Source organism: Ursus arctos, unplaced genomic scaffold (assembly GCF_023065955.2).
Source record: "Ursus arctos isolate Adak ecotype North America unplaced genomic scaffold, UrsArc2.0 scaffold_3, whole genome shotgun sequence".
Lineage (NCBI taxonomy): Eukaryota > Metazoa > Chordata > Mammalia > Carnivora > Ursidae > Ursus > Ursus arctos.
In genome coordinates, this window is record NW_026622985.1 from 15,721,115 (window position 1) to 15,744,527 (window position 23,413).

Sequence of the window (23,413 nt, forward strand, 5' to 3'; positions counted from 1 at the left end):
ACGGGAGCTTAGCGGTCTCCCCAGTGCAGTTTGAAAGCCTGATACAGTGTAGTCCTTTGGTGACCTTCCAGAGAAAGTTCGGGCTGGAAGTGTTCAGTGACAAAAGTGCAGTCCGGCTATCTGTGAAATGTGACTCTTTATTTTTCAGTTAGAGGAAAGGGATGTTGGTCAGTTTAGCTAACGTGGTCCTGGTTTTTGGACAGAGCCGGAGTCCTGCCTGCCCTTGTGCGGCCTGGACTGCAGCCCTATCCCCAGAGAAGGACAAAGCCTTCACGGGAGTGCACCTGCCTTTTAAATCCTACAGTTTGGGGCCCATGTTCGCCCCCCTCGAAGATGCCTATGGCAAAAATGAGAGCAAGAAAATGAAAAATTATTAGAGAAATTAAAAAATATATGCACCCATCCCTTGACCCAAGTATGAATTCAGTAAGAACCTCTTTAGGGCTGAATTAACGTGTGCCTTTGCATTATCCATGGGGAAAATTTTTTCTAAACTAAAAGCACGTGCACCATCTGCCTCCGTTGTCCCAAGCCTCAGAGAGAGGGTAAAGTAGGCACAGGTCTCCTGGGCCACTTAGGCCCGCATGGCTCCGCTCACTGGGACCAGCGGGGGTCGAAGCATTTCTTTACAAATGGCGTCACGCATTCCTCTTCTTACAAAGGTCATTAGGGTTGTGCACCAGCCGGCGTTGGTCAGCTTCCAAAGTCCTGCCTCTGCTCCGGCTCCACCCTTTGAAGGATGAATACACACACGTTCTCTCACCTCTACCTGCCTGCCCCCTCCTTCCCTCTCCCGTTCTCACTGTCCTCTCCCCTACTTTCCCCCCCTACAAGCATGCATTAACATACAAGAGGAAGGCTAGGACAGGTGTGTCCGCAGCACCTGGCAACCATTAGAAATACAAACTCTCAGGTCCCACCCCAGACCTAGGGATTCGAATCTGGGGGAGAGGATCGGGGGGGGAGCAGCCTGTGTTTCATGAACCCTCCAGGTGATTCTCCTGTACGCCCAAGTTTGACAGGCTCTAGGACCTGGATGGCCCGTGTAAATTCTGGCTGTCTGAAAGATGTCTGAATTTACCAAACGTTTGGTAAAATGTTCAAATCGTCTAAATTTAAACAATGTTAATTCTTCATTATCAAATTTCTTCCTGTTCTTCTGATCCTCAGAAACTGATGAAGGCAGTGGTATTTCTCGGGGGGGGGGGGGGTCTCCCACTCTTCCACTAGGAAAAGATTCTGTGGTCAGATGAGTTTGGGATACAGCTGGGTAAAAACGACCTGAAACGAGGTTTCTCCTGCAGAACTCCTGAGCCTTCAGTGTGCTGAGGTTTGTTTGAGGTTGGTTTGTATGGATTTCCTGAACTTACTGATCATGGAACCCTTCTCTCCGGGAACATCTCCTAGAAATAAGGGTGCAGGGAACACCCTTGACGCTACTCACAGCTCGCTCAAGCTGCTCCCTGACTCGTAAGAGTGTCCCTCCAAAATACAGGAAAAATAAAATGCCAGCAGTGCCTGGAAAGAAACAATATGCTTAAGGGGAAAAAAAGTTTAGTTTTGAAAACCGAAGGCACTAAGGGAATGCTATGTTTTCAACCCAAAGGTTGGATACTGGACTATTCTGTAGTTTAAATCTTTGAAAAAAATCATGATGTTATTGGCAAGTATACAAAGATAAACATGAGGCCGTGACAGCTTTTTTTTTCCCCAATGGAAATGTGGTCAAGCAACACTCTGGTCAGGAAGCTACCAGACATTTGCATGACAGAAAGTGAGGATAATAAAAATGTTCACTGAGTGCTCACAGTGAGTTGGACATTCCTCTAAGCACTTTGGAATTAAGCTCTTCCATATCTTGAAAGCGAGCCTGTGGGGTCGGTATCATTATTACCCCATTTTACAGATGTGAGGTCGGTGACTCAGTTTCCTCAGTTGCATAGCTGGGGTGTGGGGAAGGCAGGATTCGCAGCCGCCGGACAGCTGGAGCCTTCTAGCCCCACTGCGGCACTCCTCAGACTTGCTCAGTGGCGTTGGCCAACAAAGGCAGTGAGAGAGAAACTAGTAATAAGAGGCAGGATGTGGCGAGGGTCCCATGAATGGGCGACCAACGCATCTCTCTGGGTTTAGAGGGTAGAGACTAGTGAGCAAATCTCAGGACCCTCTGGGAAACTGCTTCTGGAAGATGTTTCATTAGTGAGTCTTTCAGGGACCAAGAGTGGCTGTTGACCCAGGAAGATTTTCCAACACTGAGACTATGAATGTGTTGTTTTGCCACAGTCGAACTTGCATTTTTAGGAGGAGGACTTTGTTTTATAGGGGTGTGTAAATGTCCCTTGCGTGCCTGTACCGAAAATGAAGTTAGAACCTCAGTTGGCAAAGACCGTTGAACGCTAGTTGGAGGTTACCCAGTGCTCGGTACAGAGAATGGGAGCGATGGTGTCAGATGGACTCCTGCCCTTGGAGTCCTCAGGGAAATAATATATTTGTTTTGGGGAGGTGGGTTTTTTGTATATTTTTGTATCCACCACCTTTTCCCAGAAAGGATTTAAGGCCAGAGATGTTCGTATGGGCCTTTTGTTTTTCAGACACTGTACAAATACTGTGAAATACCAAGTTAATCCCGGGGCGCCTGGGTGGCTCAGTGGGTTAAGCGTCCGACTCTTGACTTTGGCCCAGATCAGGATCTCAAGGTCATGAGATTCACCCCCGTGACTTGAGATTCTCCCTTTCCCTCTGCCCCTCCCCTCTAAAATAAATAAATCTTTAAAAAAAAAAAAGTTAGTTTCTTGAGATTTGGGGCTCTAAGGCAAGATTCAATGGCACAGGCATTGTGATAAGTAATGTGAGCCGAGGTCCATTGGCCAAGGACGCTGATTTTACCCTCTACTGGTTGGTTGTGGCTAAGGTGCCGGCCCTGTCAGACCAGTGAGAAGTGGGGGCCGATTGGCTCCCGGTCCCTTCTCTCGCTTCTGACATCCCGTGCGCCCGTGCTCTTAGCGCTGGGCCTGGCTATCACGGTGGTGGATATCCACACACCCTACCTAATTGAAAGCCTTTAAACTAGATACTTAGAATGCCTGCGACTTCTTTCTCATAGAGTGTTCTCTTTGTCACGGTCATCGCAGTTCATCAGGTAGTCACCATTCTGTCTGGTGACCAGGTCGGGCGGGGGGTGTCAGGAGTGGTCCGTGAGTGTGGTCAGGATGTCACCTGAGTTGTCTGCCCTGATAGCGTCTGTGGGGAAGACCAAAGCAAAGGGAGGCAGAGGTGGGCGGGAGCTTAAGAGGACAGACTGGACGCTGCAGCAGGCTGAACATTCTTGAATCCTGGCCTGGCCATTTCCTGGCTGTAAGACTTGGGGCAAGTCACCTGTCCTGTAGGGTTCAGTGACACGGCGCGTGTAAACCATTTCCACAATGCCAGGCATGCTACGTGTTACCTTAAAGAAATTATTACTGTTAGTAAGTGGTTAGCACGTGTCTAGGTAATGCTTGTGCTGGGGAACGACGCTGCTCCAGTCTCTCCCGAAGCCTTTGGGGAAAACAGGACTGCGGCTTCTGAATGCCGGTCTTTGTCGCGGAAGTTTGTGATCTAGTGGATTATCCAGTGCTGTTTCCCTTCCAGCCTGTGACTGTGACCCCAGGGGCATTGAGACACCGCAGTGTGACCAGTCCACTGGCCAGTGCGTCTGCGTCGAGGGGGTCGAGGGTCCACGCTGCGACAAGTGCACGCGCGGGTACTCAGGGGTCTTCCCCGACTGCGCTCCCTGCCACCAGTGCTTCGCTCTCTGGGATGTGATCATCGCCGAGTTGACCAATCGGACCCAGAAGTTCCTGGAGAAAGCCAAGGCCTTGAAGATCAGTGGTGTGATCGGGCCATACCGGGACACAGTGGACTCGGTGGAGAAAAAAGTCCACGAGATCAGAGACATCCTGGCCCAGAGCCCCGCCGCGGAGCCGCTGAAAAACATTGGGGATCTCTTTGAGGAAGCAGAGTGAGTAGTCCCTGGGCCAGGGAGCGCGCTCAGTCTCGTTTCCACCTGATGAGAGACGCCAGGCTCGGTGCCTCCATCAGAAAGCGTGGCTTGCGCTGTGCGCGAACACAGATGCCGGGTCAGTGGCTCTCCAGCAGCCTTTACTCCAGGCATTTGGGCGAGTGAACTTTGACCAAATTCCGGAGGCTGCACCGTGGAATGTGCGCGGGTTCCATTCAGCGCGCCTCTTTGCAGACGGTGCTCCGAGCTGGCAGCGTGGCAAGGACGGCGGCTTCCGAGCGCGAGGATCCGTAAACGCATTGTGGCTTGGGTAGTGGCTAGGCCGGAGAATCTGAATGACTCAGGCTGCGTCTCTCTTCCCTCCTACGGAGGGGAAGGCAGGATTTACGTTTACCTTACAGAGCAGCAGAAGGGTTGATCTAGGAGACGATAGTGTAATTGCCAAGAACACGATGAATGCAAGTCGTTGTTACTGTGTGTTGCTCCTAGCCAGGAACTCATACCCACAGCAAGACCCCTATTTCCAAGTTCTTTCTGCGGCTCTGCCGCTGGCTCGCTAGAGCAGTGCTCCATTCTCTGATTATATCAAATTCACCACAGTGGAAAATTCCCCTCATAGCCCTTCTCTGGGTAATCCTCTCTGCATAGGGTCTGTTTTGCCAGTGAAAGCAGAGAGAACTGAGCTCTGAGTGATGCTCAACTTCCCGGGGATCATTTTTCGACCATTTCTCCTGCTCCTGGAAATTCCCTTTCCACATTTTCCATGTGATGGGACCAGAATCAGCCTCTCTAGGAAGCCAGATGGACTCTTCATTTCAGCACTGTAAGCCGCAGCAAGGGAATAGCTGACGTGCGCTTAGGCACCTCGTGGGAGATCCTTCCTGGACCTTCTAGATTTCAAGTAGCTGGTCCCTTGGTTCCAAGCCGGACGTTTTGTGTCCAAGAGCATGTGGTCGACCAGAGCGTTAGGAAACATCTGATACAGGGTGATAATGCATTTAATGAGGAAGTTTAGCTCATTAAAAAGACGGTGCACAGCTCAGTCTCCTAACACAGCAATAACAAGTTCTGGAAGGCTGTGTTCGAGCACAAGCCTATTTAAGACCTGATTTTTGGCCTTGGTCTCATGCACCCAAGGGAGAACAAAACAAGCTGGGTGTCCTTTGAGAGCCTGCCAGAGGAGAGATTACATTCCTGAAATGGCACTGTTACTACCCTCGCTAGTCATCTCATCGCAGGGACAGTAATCATCTCAGGGAAACTGGTTTTATTAATCTTTATTCAACACAACATCCAAAGATGGGTGTCTTAGGCTCCAAAGTGGCATTGTTAAAAAATACAGTGTTAGATTTGATTTCTTTAAAAATCGTAGCATTGTAGGAGAGCTGAGAAGAAAGGAAAGCCTTCTGTGAATCAGCAGGTGAACAGAAGGCACTGAAAAAAGAAACTATCTTATGATTGCCTCAGGAAAAAGTGGCTGGGTTTATAAAATGTAATTTAACATGCAAATCCTTTTAAGTACTTTTTGAGTTGGGTTGTGATTTTACCTCGGCCTGACATGGCATTTTTCAAATGGTCCCCAGCCTTTCAGCCCCCCCTACATTTTCCCAGTGTTTTATACTGACTAGTATTTCCCTGAGGAGACATTGAATTAGGTGACCCAGTAAAGCCCAGAACTGAGGTCTTCTTAAATATTACTTTCGCTGTGATTACACACACACACACACACACACACACACACACACACAGTATTTATAAGTAATATACAAATAGATGCTTAAAATACAGCTTTGGAGATGTGAAATACAGAAGAAAATGCAGTTGGGTTTAGATTACAAATGAAATATTGTGAAAGCTGAATGTGTATCAAAGTCCATCCTGGTAGATACTAACTTCTTTCTTTTGAGAAATAAAAGGGTTGCTTGTTGGTAGAAGTAGGAGGGTCCTTTGATGGGACCTCACCACCGGGGAAGTATATGAAAAACTCCTGTTGGTGACTCCCGTGGTTCCTGGTGGCTGTGAGACTTCCTTTCTGCATGTCCCATCTTGAAGGTGATCCCTGAGATTCAGATAAGAGCATTTTTTTGGCAGGTGGCTGGGAGGCATGATTCTACACTGGAGTCACTTATGTCTTTTGAGTTTGTGGGACTGTATGGGCTTAACACTGTTACATTCAAAACCGGAGCTCCATGCCCTGGACCTTTGCTCAGGTGCTCAGAATCCCTTCAGGATTCTTCCACCACCACACAGCTGATGGGCACGTCTGTGTTTTTCTTCAAAGTCTTTGAAGAAAGAAAAATTGTTAGATTTGATACAGTCTCTTAATGATCAAGAGAATAAAACCCAGGACTTGGAAATAGAAAGTTTGGAATGGGTTTAAAATTAGAGTAAGGGGCACGGTATTTGTAGCAAATATAAAAACAAGACTTCAAAACTCCCCTTTGGTTTATTTTACTTGGCAAATGTCTCCTCCTCTTTACAGGAAATTAACCAAAGATGTTTCAGAAAAGATGGCTCAAGTAGAAGTGAAATTGTCCGACACAGCTTCACAAAGCAACAGCACAGCCAGAGAACTAGATTCTCTGCAGACAGAAGCAGAAAACCTGGACAACACAGTGAAAGAGCTTGCTGAGCAATTGGAATTCATCAAAAACTCAGATATTCGGGGTGAGCATTTTTTGTGCAAATACGCAGTCCCGGACAATGGATGTAACCCACTGTCTGCCCCCCTAGTACGGCACTTTCAGAATAAAACGCAGTGCTTTCTAATAATCGTAGAGCTTTTTCTCCCCGCGTCTCTGGCACAAATAAGGATTATAGTCCACGCCTACAAACGTGGGACCTGGGACTCGGAGAGCTTAAGACACGGCAGAGGTTCCCCGGAGCGAGCGGCAGAATGGGATCTGGTTCCTGATTTGTTTTCAGTGGATGGTTTAACCACCTTGGCGTTTCTTGGAAATGGGCTCTTTCAAATAGTTCAGAAATCACGATATTTCAGCAAATTCTTTTATATTCAAGAATGTTGCCTGATGAGGAAAGAATTTTTGCAGCGTCAGATCCCACTAACCATCCTATTCTACGCACGATCCTTTATCTTTCTGGCTAGGTCCTCAAAGCCAAAATATGCCATGCTGTTTTATATATGTCATACTAGCCATTTGAGTGGATCTAAATAGTTAAATGACTAGGAAAAGAGAAAAAAATATCTGGATATGTAATCTGCAGGCTGCCTGGCTCTGTTGGCTATTGAGAAAGAACTGGAAGATTGCCTGTATGTAGAAACATCTGCATGACTGAGTTAATTCTGCGGCCAGATGTTTGGCATCCCCCAGAGCCAGGATAGCTGCTAATGGGACAAAGGATAGCCATTGCTCAAGGGGGGAAAGTTCTGTTTCTTCACAAAGATTTTAGTCCCTGAATTTTAGAGCAGAACCATACAGTAAATTGAGGGCAGCAGACACCAGATCCGGGCGTCATTCCTGAGACCGAGCACAAGAGGTTTCACTGCGGGAAATTTCATTTCGTGCCCTAGGTGCCTTGGATAGCATTACCAAGTACTTCCAGATGTCTCTAGAGGCAGAGGAGAGGGTGAACGCCTCCACCACAGATCCCAACAGCACCGTGGAGCAGTCGGCGCTCACCCGGGACAGAGTAGAAGACTTGATGATGGATCGAGAAGCCCAGTTCAGGGAGAAACAAGAGGAACAGGCCAGGCTTCTGGATGAACTGGCAGGCAAACTACAAAGTCTAGACCTTTCAGCGGCTGCCGAAATGGTAAGGTTTTTGAGGGTTTGGCCCCAAGGCTATGATGCAATAGGAAGAAAAACCACCCTGTTGTGTCTGTAATCCTGTTCACTTTGCAAATGAACCCACAGAAGTGAAACTGGCCTCCGTTCTGGACCACCTATGGGTGTCCACCACCAAGCCAGATCAGAACAGCATCCGCCTTCCCGACCCCCGCACCTGCCCCACACACCAGCTTCCAGAGGTTTCTCTGTGATACAAAGAATCAGGACTACTTTCCCAGACTGTTACATTGAATTGCTGACTTCTTATTCAAATGCGAACCCTTCCAAGGGTGCACGTCTCTTTTTTCACGTAGTTCTGATTCGAAGTGCGACCTCCCTTCTCTGTGGAGCAATTCGGGAACCATTCTGGGAGAGACTGTTAAAAATTAAAGGAGCACAAGAATTTTTTCCCTGGGTGTAAATCAAAATGTTCCTTTGTTCCAGTAACTTTACCTGGTGAAGATTAACCCTGAGACCAACCGCGAAACTAGATTCATTTCCCAGAAGCTTTTAGAGAGTAACTCCATTCATTTCCCAGAAGCTTTTAGAGAGTAACTCCAGAGCCCATGAAATGGAGACCCGGCAGAAGGCCAGCAAATGCCACACTCTGCCTGTTTCGTCCTCGTTTCCTTATTGTTTTTCAGGGAAGGACACCTACTGAGAGAATCTGGAGGGTACTGTTCACAGACTAGGGCTTGTGTTCTTACGTTAGGAACACAGAGGACAACAGAAGCAGGAGGCAGATGGATGCAGAGAAGCTGGGGGACAGTTGAGGCTTCCTTAGGATGTTGTCTTGAGTGAAGAGCCCCCTCCCTCCCTGCCTCCTTACCTGCCCCACCTGTTCGCTTTCTCTGCAGTTGGCAAACACTACTGACCGCCACTACTGTACGGTGCCAAATGTCATCGATGCCTACAGGGTTATGTGTTATCACACTTTATAGCATGTAGTGGGAATCGAAGTCAGGTAGATCTCCTGTCATGGTTGAGTAGAAACATGGAGGCCCAGAGCAGTGTGTCCACTGTGCTTCCTAGGGGACAAATTCAGTATATACAGCGTGAGGTGACAGTTCTCTCAATCTTCTTTCCTTCCAGGATTGATTCCTTCCTTAGAAATTCTAATAAAAACCAGTAATCACAAATAAAATGCACACACTGAAGTGAAAGCAGCTGGGCGTGCTGAAGGACGTTTGCTTTGGATCAGAGGGTAGCGAGGGAGTGGGGCCCGTAAGAACGGGTGCCCTTTTCCCGTGATTGCTTTTCCATTGGGTGAGCTAACCTAGGGTTTGGCCAGCTTCTGGTTGCTCATTGGATGTATGGAGTTTTCCTGACCTCTCCCTTTACAGGTTGCATACTGACGTTTCTTGAGTAGAGAGGTTTTTGTCCCTTTGTGTTTTTCAAGGACCTTCCGTTCTTTGTGTATACTCAGCTAGACCCATGTTGGTTTTTTTCATGCCTGTCAGCTGATACAAAACAGATCTCCTCGTGTGTTGTCAGATTGTTTTTAGAAAGCGTCCCTGAGGCCTTGTGCTTTTCTTAAGGTCCATGTTCTTCTAGAGCACAAAGAATAAACTTTCTTTTCTGAAGCTTTTTATGTGCTATAAACCAGATACACGAGAGACTATTAGAGATATAATGGGATTATAATCATCATAAAATTAGTCTAAGGAGTTGAGTATTGAAAAACTTTTTTCTTTCTTAAAAAGAGTACCTTCCTTGCGGGGAAGCACTATCTGCTTTTCACTGCCTCTGTTCAGTGTGAGGGGACAGCTGCACAGTTCTCCCCCTGCTCAGCCTTTTCCATCATGTAGCAAACTTATCATTTATCCATTTGCGTGTGTATGCCATGGTCAGGCTCTGATCTTTGGAAGTTTCTGGTAGGTAAGGAAGAGGAATCTGGGGAAGGAGAACTGTGGGGGGGGGGGGGCGGGGGTTGCTTATTTGTAAAAGTTAAATCTACCTTTGTTCCTACTGTTTTCTGTTTCCCTCTCATATCTGGAATGTTCTCCCACTTCCCCTGCTCAAATTTCACCAGTCAGCTCATCCTTCCCCGATGACTACAACCCTCCATGGTCTCCCCTTGTCTGCTTTCCTTTCCACTTACAGCATCTGACCTCCTCTTGGCTGTTTTATGGAGAGTGAGCCTGTCTTCCTCACTAGATCTGAAGGTCTAAAAAAAGGCCAGATAAGGAGCCTTCTAGGTCACTCTATGGACCAGAACAGTTGACCATGGTGCTAGGTCTAAAAAAGTTTCTCAGTACCTATTTTTTTTTTTTTTTAATCCAATGCTTTAGGATAAAGGGGAAGCATTCTTTGGCTCTCCTCTTGGCAGATTTCAGCCTCGCAGCAGATAATGTTTGCACCCCACACAGCGCCCAGATGGCATTCCAGTTCATCGGGGCAGAAGGCACTGGTGAAGCGTTGTAAACTGTTTCCTTGGCAGTGAGTAGGTCAGCTTATTCCTAAGCTCCGGGCTCCTCTCTCCCCCTTGAACACTGTGTTCCCAAGCGCCCCTGCTGAGGACCACCTACACGCTCTCTGGGGCCACCCAGGCCCTGCACAGCTGTGCTGAGCGGCAGACTCCCTCTCTGAAGGCCAGGGCCTGCTCCCCCTCGTTGCAGACCTGCGGGACGCCCCCAGGGGCCTCGTGTTCCGAGACGGAGTGCGGCGGCCCTGGCTGCAGAACGGATGAAGGCGAGAAGAAGTGTGGGGGACCTGGCTGCGGGGGCCTGGTCACGGTGGCACACGGAGCCTGGCAGAAAGCCATGGACTTCGACCGAGACGTCCTGAGCGCGCTGGCCGAGGTGGAGCAGCTCTCCAAGATGGTAATTCAGTGCACAGCCTCGCTCTGTGGTGTTGGCTCTCACTGACAGGCTGGAGGATCTGGAAGGGAGAGATCGGTTCTCCAGGGTGAAATGAAAGGGGCAGGGCAAGGACATGTCAAGTCTGAAAGTTCCGGCTTTTGTGAGGTCAGGGAAAGAAAGTACACGGGGAGGTTTTCTTCATAGAACATTTAAGAATTTGCTCTCTTCTCATGACAATGATTTGAGATCATTATATTACTTATCATGCGTCCAGGGTTATGAATAACAGATTGAGCTGTACTATAAAAAAATTCATGTTGAGCAACGCAGTGTTTTTCTAAAGCGACCATGTTAACATCGTATTTCATAGGCCACCAAATGTTCTGGAGGAGTTAGAAACAACTGGAGAAAATGTTTATGCCCCAGCCTGATCTGTATGAGAACACTGTGTGGCCAGCTGTAGACGGAGGACTTCCGTCTACAGAGGAACACAGGACAGCTGAGCGAGAGACATTTGTTTCTAAAACCCATGGTTCCAAATGCATAGCTTTTCAGCATCATTTTGTAGGCCATTTAGAGTATTCTGGTCTGCCGTAGAAAGAGTGAGTCGTTCCCTGGGTCATTTATTCCTCATATTTAGGTCTCTGAAGCAAAACTGAGGGCAGATGAGGCAAAATTGAACGCTCAGAACGTCCTGCTGAAAACCAACGCTACCAAAGAAAAAGTGGACAAGAGCAACGAGGACCTGAGGAATCTGATCAAGCAAATCAGAAACTTTCTGACCCGTAAGGAGTTGGTTTTTGACTTTCAGACATTTCTTCCTCTCATTGAATATAAAAAACGTTTAAAAGTCTGTTTGAGAGACCAGAATTCAAGGCTACACTTTAGAGAAAATCAATTCTGGCTGGGAATAAAGTCACATTTCAAAAAAAAAAAAAAAAAATCCATGTTAAGAAATGTTGGCATTTCTTAAGCTTGTGTGTGTGTAAGTCGTCTCCTCTGATGCTACGCAGACACAGATGGGATACCCACCCAAGTAGGAAATCAAGTCAAGCACACGTGGAGAGAACTGAATTCGGAATCTGTTTGAGGATCTAATGACATTCTGTGTAATCTCATTAGATCCTCAAAGTAGTGGCTTATTTTGATGTTGCCTGCAGAGCTTTGCAATCCTATTATTTGCAGGACATCATACTTCTGGTTAGCTCTATTGCTTCGTGTTCTATAGAGAAAAAGAAAATCTCTAGTTTGTGGTCGAGCTCTTAAGTGTTTCTGGTCACAGTCCGAGTGTTACCAGTAAAGGATGGTTTTGGCCTCAGGTTACACAAAACTTTTAACTGAAGTAGACTTAGTCAAAAAAGATGCACACTGTATCACATAGCACGAAGTTCTGGGGCTCACGTAGAAGGATATCTGCTTTGTTCTCAGGCCACTTCCTCCTGGTTACAAGGTGGCTGCCCAAAGTTTCAAATTTGCCACAAAGCCTCAATAATACCTAATGGAAGAAGAGACCACCTGTTGTATATCTTTTAAAGGAAGGAAATCTTCCCCAGAAGCCTAGAGCAGTCATCTCCATAAATCTCACCAGCCAGAAAAGCAGCCCATCCCACGCATAATGTCAAATGGAATGGGATTGCCATCATTGGCAGACTAATCAGCATTTAACTCTAAGTTTACCTTCCCTTAGAGGTGGGTGCCTGAACAAAATAGTATTCTGTTAGCAAGGAAAATGGGCAATAAGAAAGGAGCCAATGGTACTCCTTTGGATAGCTTACAAAATATCCTGTGGCAGCCACATGTGATCAAATATTTTCCTGTGCTTAAACCCTGAGGGGTGCATTTTTACGTTTTTTAATAGTTAGAAAAAAAAAAACCCTTAAATCAATGGCATGTTCGTAGCTTAACCTCTTGGGCATTTTTCTGACCACTTTTCACAGTAGACATTTGAAATTCCTTGGCTTCTGTGATAATATGCTATCAGATTCTCTTCTCTGACTGGATCTTCTCCCTTCCTGTAACTAGCAGAATCCAGTTAATTTATATAAGGAATATCAGCTCTTTACCTCTGCATTTACAGTACTCTCCTAGCTGTTCTTCCAACCTCACTTCAAAGTTGGTGCTACTCGGGGCGCCTGGGTGGCTGTCAGTTAAGCCTCCGAGTCCTGGTTTGGGCTCAGGTCATGATCTCAGGGTCGTGGGACTGAGCCCCGTGTCAGGCTCTGCGCACAACGCAGAGTCTGCTGGAGATTCTCTCCCCTTCCCCCATCTGCATGTGAGTGCTCGCTCTAAAATTTTACTCTTCTGTAATCTGAACCATTTGCTCTGCTTGACTTTCACAGGACATGCGTGGCCCATACAGTCTCTCCTTCCAGAAATGTCCATCTTCTTTCAAATCCTATTATCCTTCAAAACCTGATCAGTTCCTCGACCTTCCCAGTCTACAGCAAATTCCAGTAGTTACTTTTTCCACATGTAACTACTCAGACTATAAATAGTTACACAGGAAGTGCCTACATCTTGGCGTCACCCCGGAATGTGGGTCACCTGGTGTGCCCCGAAGTGAGTTACGCATCCGTGACTGTGACACTTCATGCGGACCTCTTTGCTTTCCACAGAGGACAGTGCGGATCTGGACAGCATTGAAGCAGTGGCTAACGAAGTGCTGAAGATGGAAATGCCCAGCACCCCGCAGCAGTTACAGAACCTGACCGAAGATATTCGGGAACGAGTTGAAAGCCTGTCTCAGGTCGAGCTTATTCTACAGCAAAGCGCTGCGGACGTGGCCAGAGCGGAGATGCTGCTGCAAGAAGCTAAAAGAGCCAGGTATGTGAAGACGGTGGGGCATTTAGGGGGCTTATGCTGTGTGTCCAGCAGGGAGTAAAAAAATCTTTCTTTAACCACAGAAATTTCTAAGAATGACCTCCGTGAGTCTCTCTGGGTCATTCCAAGAAGGCTGTTCTTTAAAAGAAATGCTTCCTCTCAGAACTTTAAAAAAAAAAAAAAAAATTTTCATGTTTACATAGATCATCTCCTTCTTTCACTCAGCAAAAACGCAACCGATGTCAAAGTCACAGCTGACACGGTGAAGGAGGCGCTGGAGGAGGCAGAGAAGGCCCAGATCGCCGCCGAGAAAGCCATTAAGCTAGCGGTTGAAGACATCCAAGGAACCCAGAACCTGCTAACTTCGGTAAGAGTATAATCCTTCCTGTGGGGGCAGAACACTCACAGACTCTACCTGGAGAGTAAGCGTGTTTGATGGTGATGTGGAAACTCCTACAGCAGTGCATGAAAGGACGGCTCTGATTTCACTAAAGCCGAATGACTCTCTTAGCACGGGGGCTAAAAGCATTATGTTTTCAGGGAAAAAAGGACCCTGAAGGCACTGGAACATTCAGCCCCCTTCACTTTCATAGTGTGTATGTTTTTATCTCCTGTTCCTTCAAGGACTCACATAGACTACTGAATAGTATCGGAGGATAGTATTAATTTCAAAATTTAGTTTTAGGAAACTCCTGCTGTTATAAAGCAGCCCAAAAGCAACCCACGTCGTGAAGACCAGTATCTCAAAATTTATGAGGTGAGCATTCACAAAATTTTACTGTTTTTAAAACTGCTGGAAAGCCATGAAGGTCAAAATGCTTTTAGTCCCCAGTTCTAGATGAACCTAATAGGGATCTTATAGTTGAACCATCTGTTTTGTTCAGAATGCATGGAAGATTTAAAGTAAACTCTAAGCCCAGTGTGGGGCTTGAATTCATAGCCCCGAGATCAAGGGCCACATGCTCTACTGACTGAGCCAGCCAGGTGTCCCAGAAACTTATCATATGCAGAATTCTCTTGACTAGTAAAAGCATACACGAAGAATTTTTCACATGCACTTAATGCTTTATTCTAAAAATCCTATCACTTAAAAGAAATGAAAATATAATTTTCATTTTTCAAAAAGCAGTCCTACAAGCAAATCTTTCCATCCAATTTTAGGAAGTTCATTTGTTTTATAAAAATGGACTCCTCTGATCCCTACCCACCTTCTCAGGATATGCTCTGAAATTAGATGCCATTAGTCTGCATTGTCACACTTACCAGACCAACAACCCCTAATGTTTAAAACCTGGGAGGTGGTCTTTCAACCTGCTTTTCCTACCATTGGTTGTTACAAACCTGTCCTCCCCAGTTCTATCGTCATTGGCCACTTTCCCTTCTTAAATTTTGAGTATACATAAGGCCCCTTCTTGTTCAAGTGTAGAAAAATTACATGTTTCCACCAGACTATGTTCTAAGCCCTTTGATTATTCTGTTTTTTCTATCTCTAGGGTTTTGCAAATTTCTTTGTGTGCTGTTAACATTTTAATGAACTTTAGGTGACTTTATAAATTTTGGGGCACCTGGGTGATGCAGTTGGTTAAGCCTCCAACTCTTGGGTTTTGGGTCAGGTCCTGTTCTCAGTGTTGAGACTGAGCTCTGAGCCGGGCTCCATGCTCTGCTTGACATTCTCTCTCCCTCCCCCCTCTTTGCAGGCACACACGCTCTCTAAAATAAATAAATCTTTTTAAGTTCCGACTCTGAGAAACAAACTGAGGGCTTCAGAGGGGAGGGGGGTGGGGGAATGGGATAGACTGGTGATGGGTAGTAAGGAGGGCACGTATTGCATGGTGCACTGAGTGTTATATGCAACTAATGAATCATCGAACTTTGCATCAGAAAGCAGGGATGTACTGTATGTTGACTAACATAATAAAGAAACATTAAAAAAAAATTAAGTTCCGAAAAGCAAAATGGAAAATACAGGGTTTAATCAAATTATAGGTGGGATATTTGGCTTAACAATGCAAGTGAATAATGATAGTTTTCAGGGACCCTGGGGGACAGGAAGTGTTTTAGGTTAAGAAGCAAAAAGAATCTCTAAACTAGACTATGCTATTAATGAAAGCTTGTCGAAACCGATTCACTCATTTATAAATAAAACTATAAAGCTTATCTTCTAAGAATTATAACAACTACTCCCTAAGAATATTTTTCTATGTTAAATTAATGGGTAAACTTTTAGGTTAACAAATTTTGCCATGTCTATATTGATTAGTTTCAGACTTAATTCTATGGACTAGACCCATCCTTGAAGGTAATTAGAAAAAAAAAAACACAACAAAAAACTAGGTGCTCAGTGAAACTGGTTCTTCTGTCTTGGGTCAGACTGCTTACCTGAGCTAGCTTTTAAAAATCAACTGTTGACTGATTATTCTTTGAAAAGAGATATGTGGATCCTCTCCAATTACCCAGCTATTTTTTCCCTAAAAGACTATTTATGGATTCCAGATGACATGCCATCTCACGGTCCTAGAGTGACTTTTCAAGAACGTTCCTGGTCTGCCTGTAGTAACACTCAACTTTCCAGGTAGTTTCTGAAGACCCATAGCCTCCCCTCGAGTTTAACATTTAGAGTTGACAAGAAAAATGAAAGGTGACTTGGGAGTTATTATTTTCCCCCCCACATGAATTTGGAAATTTCTGTGGAAATCCTTCCTCTCACATCTGCTTATTTGTGACCATTGTTTAGCCAAAGCTTGCAGGTGTCCTTAACATGCTTTCTCAACATATCAAGCTGTCTAAGGGCTGGTTCAGTAAGAAGCTTACATGAACTGCCAGCCTAGACAGATCATCAGAATTATGAAAAGAATAAAGTTGCTTACTTTATAGAAGATTTCCTGAAATTTTATTTTCCTTTTAGTGATTTTTTTTCTTTGGGTCCAGAGTAAACCAGCATAGCCGTCTTTTACTCTTCCTCTGAACTTGTATTCCTAGCACGCCCTACCACTTGTTGTGAAATTAAGGGCTTGCTGGGTGACTGACCTTATCCTCGTAGATTGAGTCTGAAGCCACTGCTTCTGAGGAGACCTTGCTCAACGCCTCCCAGCGCATCAGCGAGCTCGAGAGGAACATGGAAGAACTGAAGCGGAAGGCGGCCCAGAACTCTGGGGAGGCAGAGTATATCGAGAAAGTGGTGTACACTGTGAAGCAGAGCGCAGATGATGTTAAAGAGGTAGGTTCAGCTTTGTAATTTCACAGCTGTGTTCGTACAGGAGCCACACATCTCCTGGTTGCCTTCCTTGGAACCAGGAAGGGACGCAGACCCAACAGTTACTCATCAGAAATCTCCCCAGTGACCTGTTTTGAAATAGCAGTCGTTAGAGACCCAGATGGAGAAGAGTGGGAGTGGATATGAAGGTGGCCAAGAAGCCTGACCTAAACCCTCATATCCGAACTTGGATAAGGAGACAGAAAAATAAAATTAACTTAGGGGCGGAAGTCTTAAAACAAGCACCCAGAGCTTATTACTTCGGTAATTCGATCAGGAAGGCCTTTATGGCATATGGTAATTACTGGGCCCCTGGAGCAATCTTGAAAAGCAGGGTAGAAAAAGCTGAAGGAGTCCGTCAGAACCACTAGCAGGGAGCTAAATCTCATGTCTTCTACACTCATTCTGACTTAACCACCCCTTGCTTCTTACTGAAAGGTGCTACACTTTGCAGAGAAAATCTCATACAACCCAAATTTTTCATTGGAAGCCAAGTAATGATTAAAACACATGTTCAGTGGGCAAATGTTTATCTCCAAAGAAACCTTTTTACACTTTTAAGGGGAATGTGCCAACTGTTAAATGAATAGTAGGGAGTTATAAACTGAAATTTACAGTAACCTCAAGGAAAAATCTTGACTAAAGTTTTTAGGCATTACAGAAGGGTGACCACCTTCCACCTCTGAAGAGAACCAAACAGTAAGAAAAGTGTACTACCCTGTCCGTTTTTTCTATCATGGTTTGTACTTTCTCACAGTTCTGAGAGTATACGTCTCCCTAGTAGTCTTTTTACAGAGCATTTTTCCAAAAATGGCAAAGACCTCCTGACACTGAAATCCCTCCGTCAATGGCTATTGTTTGAACAGCGTTTCTCAAAAGAAGCACCTGCAACCACCTTGTCAAACCCTCACCAATTTCTCATCTCCCCCTTCCTTACTTCCCTTAAATCTCTACACACCCTACACCAGTCACGATCCAGATGGTCCTATCAGCTCTTCAAATGGATTTTCTGATATCACAGCAAACCACCTTCTTTACCGCCACGTAATTGTCTTGCAACGTCTCTAGAGAAAAATATTAACTGACAGGAGGCTTAGCCCTGGAGACCTGCCACCACTCCAAAATGTCTTTCATTTTAAACACAGTTTCAGAATATTTAATTATTTACACCCATAGCTTAAAGCCTGAGTCCCTTCCGAGCTTGCCACAAGGATACTCAATGTCAAGTGATTACATGTATCCCCTCTGTGTGTCTAAATGGAACTGCAGGATCTGGACAGTGAAGTTGATGAAAAGTATAAGAAGGTAGAGAAATTAATTGCTCAAAAAACCGAAGAATCTGCAGATGCCAGAAGGAAAGCTGAAATGCTACAAAATGAAGCGAAAGCACTTCTGGCTCAAGCCAACAGCAAGCTGCAGCTCCTGAAAGGTGGGTCTCAGGCTCGCGCTGTCACCACGTATTGTAAAATCAAGACCTGCACAGCATTTATTTAAAAGGTTGCAAATCTGTTGTCTTAGGCCTTACGGGCTGAAAGGGTAAGCTGATCATCTGAATATAATTTGCTCAGACCTTTTCTTTTTATGTCCCACAGATTTAGAAAGAAAATATGAGGACAATCAAAAATATTTAGAAGATAAAGCTCAAGAATTAGTAAGACTGGAAGGAGAAGTCCGTTCGCTCCTAAAGGATATAAGCCAGAAAGTTGCTGTTTATAGCACCTGCTTGTAAAGGAGGAGGAGGAAGGGCTCAAAGGGGGCCGAGGTGACCAGAGGAAAAGAGCTTCATTTAAAAAACTGACTTCATGATCTTTAAAATACAACTCATTACCTATACCTATTTAATGTTTTTAATCACATTTTGTACGGAGTTAAATAAAGTACAGTGCTTTTGTATAAATATATATTTGGGATAATTCTTAAATTTTACTGACTTCGTGTTAGTGAATCCCTTGAAGCAAGGATATTTTCAATGTAAGGTGGTTTTATAAACAGACTGCCTCCACGGGACCCTAATTTGTCTATAAACAAGCTATTACCTGTTTGCTATCCTCCCCACATCTGTCTCTCAAACATCACCTCCCGGGGGGGGGGGGGGGGTGCCCAGGCGGAGGGGAAGGCTACAGCCTGAGCCCCCATCACCATTTCAGTGGCTGCTCAGTCGCTCCAATCTCCAGAACTCCTCTAAATACTCCTTGCTCTGGGAAAGAGAACAAAAAGCATTTTTTAGAAAATCAGGAAAGTGTGGCTTTTAAGTGTCAGCAATCCTGGCCTTATTCTAGGTGGTGAGGGGAAGGCTGAAATGAAGTCCAGCCGGAGCTGATGAACGTTGGCCCTGCTCCGTTGGCAGAAGCAATCGAAGTGATGCTACAACTTTACTAGATTTCACAAACTAAAGACTCTGCTACAGTCTGTGTGAGGCCAAACCAATCACGAAACACTGATTCCACAGGACAAAGAAAACAGTTGTATTCCAACTGCCAAACCCATGTCAACTTCAGCGCTGAGCTGGCTGGAGGAGGGGCCAAGCCCTAAGTGGTCCTTTTTCCAAATTCTTATTAGAGCAAGACGGTTTCTGTGTACCCCTGACCACCCCCCCACATGCAACACAGCTGCAGCTGGGCCTCAACAAGAGTTACGGAAACAGATGTAATTTAAACAATAAGGCGACCTTCGCTCTCCTTCAAGGTAATTATTTGTCCCTTCATTTTAGGTACAGATCCTACCACCTGGCAACGTGCTTCTACCCCACCCACTACAGCCACTGATTTTTTCCCCTTAATTTTACATATTTTACTTAAAATAGAGATCTTTACTACTACCCCTTCCTTTTCAGCTAAACAACTAAAGATGTCACTTTGAAGTCACTCATTTGAATCAGCTCAGGGAACTGCACAACTAATTCCCACCTTCACAAGCCAAGAAAATAGTAAATAATGGTAAATGAGTATTTAAAACCTGTTTTATACCCACAACTTCATTCCTGCCTAGATATAACTATTTTGTGTGTTTCTATAGCTAGGACTTAATATTAAATTCTATTCCCCACCACCCCAGAGTAGACATGTTTGAAGTTTGAATGAACTAGCACTTCACATAATATTGTGAATTCAGATTTTAAAAGAGGTCATTTCCAATAATGGCAAAGTAGCACGTATCAAGCCAGCCCTCCTATAATAACTACAGCAAACTCTGAACAAAATATGTATTTTTTAAACTAAAGGTCCTGGAGACCAACCAGAAGCAGGCAGAAGGTAGAGAGAAGTTTTGACAGAGACCAGGACTGGGTGAAACTCCCCAATTTTAATGGCTTTTCAACTGAAGGTAGGTCCTAGCAAGTATCACACTGGGCAGAAGCCAAGTTTTACCGGTTAAGGAATTGGAGGACTGAGTCAGGAGCAACTAGAATAACTACTATATGGGGGGGGGGGGGGGGAGGGAGCCCCAGAAGAGTGTGGCATGGTGGGGAGGGCCTCCGAACTCTACACATCATTTGCCCAGTGTCTCACTGACCTATGAACTACACAAGCATGGGATAGACGTAATGTAGCCGAGGTAAAGCTGAAACAACAGAGCAGACATTTCAGCTGCCGCCCCCAGCGAAGATGATGGAACTGGGGTTCAGCCAAGTTAACTGCCTCCTGAAACAGAAATTCCCTATTTTTCAGAGGTAGGTAAGAGCATCCAGAGTCTTTACAATGGATCATTCATAATGACCGTAATACAATCCAAGACTACTGGACATAGAAGAAAAAGGGAAATGTGACCCATTGATGATGCAATTAAAACCTGAAGACGACTCAACATTTTCCTTCTAACTGAGCTACTGACAGTATCGTACCCCACATAGCTTTCTGCTGACACAGGGACATTCTCTAAACTTTTTCTTAGGCTGTGATCTTTAAGTTGCAATCAAGTGAGTACCTAGTTTGCATATTTCTACTACTTTAAGATAGCTTTTCAAGAATATGCTATCCTAAATTTGAGAACTACTTAATCTGATTCTTAAATTTAAAATATGCAAAAGCCTATTTTAACATTTAATACTTTGTTACTGAAGTGTTTCAAGAGCTGGCCATTTTAAACATTAATCAGCAAATACGATTTTATAGCACTCTTTTAAAGAAACAGTCATTTACCCAGCCATGGATACACTGGAAATCCACAGAAGACAGCAGGTTAAATTTTCCTGTATGCTGTGTCTCCAAAAAGTGTATGCTCCACAGTTAGTCGGTATCACTAAAACAGATGAAAGGTAAGGACCTTTGAAATGCCTTAACGTTGTCCCCCAGTGTGGTAAAAAGATACATCCAGGCCTAGAAGAGGAATAATAAACAGAAATAAGAATATATACTACAGGTAGTTATAAAGAACTAGGACCATCTTGACATTCACTCAAAACAACCAGTAAGTGAATATTTAAGACTGTTTATTTCTGTATTTTCATTCCCTGCTGTAATACATTTACGTCTTCATTTAATATTTGAATCCCACGGACCTCCTAATTTTGGTTAACTGGGTAACTACAGACTACAGACCTCAACGGGTCCTTAAAAATTTAAACATAAAGTCTACCTCTAAACTGCAAGAATTTGGGGATTAAATAAAACAAGTGAGAGATCATCTCACTTTATTTACATCAGTTTGGCTTATACATATCTTAATATTATTCTAATGACTGTTTCCAATATGAAAACCAAGTTTAAAATAACTTGATCACCTTGCTTCAAACACAGCTGGTTCACATACCCTACGCCAGCTCCATCCATGTAAGTAAATCCAATTTTACAACAGCAGAGATAAAAGCTATGTAACATAAATTGAGTGAAGTTGAATCTTTCAGAAACTGCGTGAAAATATGGGTTGAAGAAAAATTTCCAGGATGCTACTATAAGTAGCTTTTTTTCTGCAATATTAATGCACTGAAACAAAATATTAAATTTATTTAAAATAGATGAGATTATTCCATTCTGTCCGAACCTATTAAAACCATCCAAAAGTTTCATAATTCAGTCCTAAAAATTCTTGGAGCTGTGAGCATTTCCTGTTCAAAAATGTGACCTCCACAAAAGCTCCCAGGAAATTTCAGAAAAATATAATCTTCTAGTTTAAAAGTTGATTGATTTGCCGAATGATGCAGCCAGGTTTGCTTCTCTAAAAGCTTCTGATAAAGTCTGCAAGGGAAAAAATTTAGAATTAGAAACCAAATATTTGTGGTGGAGAAGAAACCTGAGGTACCACTAACTCTGTACGATAATTACCGGATGCGCATGGCAGACTCTGGCTATATCTTCACAGGAGGCTCCGTACTCCAGCGCGAGGGCGGCTTCATTCACCATTTCACCAGCACCCTTTAAAATCACAGACCAAGAAGTCATTTTCTTCCCATGGGAAAAACTACAAGCTAACAGGATTCGCTGTTAGAGCATAACTATCTGCCTCCGGTCAAGAAAAGCTTAACAGAAAAGGTGGCACAGAAATGAAGAGCTTGGACTCCGGAGCCAGCTGGCCTGGATTTGAATCCTACCACTGAGCCCCTTCAAGCACTCACTGTGTGTGCTTCATTCCATTTATTTCCTTCAAAAATGGGCAGAGCGACTCCTGCCCCCCAGAATTGTGAATATTAAAGTTACTGCATGTATACAGAAAAATGTATTCCAGACTAAGGACTCCACTGCTTTATCATCACGATTACAGCAGATCCCAAGGGGAAGTGCCTACTTCAGGGTCAGTGGTAGGAAGGGCTTCTTTTAGGAGGTAACATCTGAGCTGAGACCTCCTAGAAGCCAGTCATGCCAAGACCTGGGGTACAGCAATCCAAGCCATGGTTGCACAAGCACAAAGCCTCTAAAATGGGAACATACTGGCCTGTTAGGAAACTGAGGGAAGGCCCATGAGGCAGGGAAATAATGAGTGAAAGGGAAGAGCGGAAAGGCAAGAGGTCAGGAAGGCAGACAGGACAGATGGAGTGGGGCCTCGTATGCAACAGCCCGAAGCGGGAAAAGGGCCACTGGAGAGTTTTCGGCAGGCAAGGGGCCCGGTGTAGTAAGTTTTAAGAGGATAACGTCAGTTGCAGTATGGAAAGCAGACGATGTGATGGCCCAGCCTGTAAGAGTGCTACCGGTCGCCTTGTCAGAAACAACACACGACTTCTGGTATATAACCTCAGGATGTAAACAGCAGCTGGCTTTAAATCTAAACAGCAACAGTTTCCAGAAATCATAATGGGATCTGGGGTCTTAGGATACTCACTGGTCCTAGAATATGTGCTCCCAACACCCGGTCCGTTGACTTCTGTCCCAGAATCTTCACCATGCCATCTGTGTCGGCATTTGTCTTAGCTCTGCTGTTAGCAGCAAAGGGGAATTTCCCAACCTTGTACTCAATACCCTGTGAGAGACAGAAAGTAAGAACCTACATAAACTCTGAAAAAATGCACTCCTGTTGGTGCAATCATCTACTATTTGTTCAGAAAATAAATCCCAAGAAGGCAATTCTTCTGAGTATACTGAGGGCAAGACCAGAACTGCCTGCTAATGAAATACATTTTGGGTATGAACACCAGCAAATGCACATGTCAGTCTATCTGGGTAGATTTCAAAGGAAACTGTAAGCACTCTGAAATTATTAGTTTGAAGGCAGGCAAGTGAATGGTTTCCTCTATGCTACCAACAAAGGAAAAAACACAGAAACTATAATGCTCTACATAATTTCAAAATGTATTAATAATAAAATGAGTCTCAGCCACCTGTCATTA

At 44.7% G+C, this 23,413-nt stretch overlaps 2 protein-coding genes across 2 annotated transcripts in view; one reads left to right on the forward strand and one right to left on the reverse strand.

Annotated features, from left to right (window-relative positions):
* Positions 1–18,558, forward strand: part of LAMB1 (laminin subunit beta 1) — a 67,179-nt gene extending 48,621 nt beyond the window's left edge. The window contains 10 exon segments of the mRNA XM_044385678.3: positions 3,628–3,997; positions 6,480–6,664; positions 7,530–7,771; positions 10,404–10,607; positions 11,227–11,371; positions 13,202–13,409; positions 13,632–13,773; positions 16,447–16,623; positions 17,929–18,088; positions 18,252–18,558. Of these exon segments, the coding sequence (XP_044241613.1) occupies positions 3,628–3,997; positions 6,480–6,664; positions 7,530–7,771; positions 10,404–10,607; positions 11,227–11,371; positions 13,202–13,409; positions 13,632–13,773; positions 16,447–16,623; positions 17,929–18,088; positions 18,252–18,388 (1,970 nt within the window). The 3' untranslated portion in view covers positions 18,389–18,558.
* A 2,510-nt stretch (positions 18,559–21,068) lies between these two features.
* Positions 21,069–23,413, reverse strand: part of DLD (dihydrolipoamide dehydrogenase) — a 31,227-nt gene continuing 28,882 nt past the window's right edge. The window contains exons 12-14 of the mRNA XM_026503283.4: positions 22,909–23,046; positions 21,918–22,007; positions 21,069–21,830 (exon numbers count right to left, since the gene is read on the reverse strand). Of these exons, the coding sequence (XP_026359068.1) occupies positions 21,765–21,830; positions 21,918–22,007; positions 22,909–23,046 (294 nt within the window). The 3' untranslated portion in view covers positions 21,069–21,764. The remainder of the gene's footprint in view (positions 21,831–21,917; positions 22,008–22,908; positions 23,047–23,413) is intronic.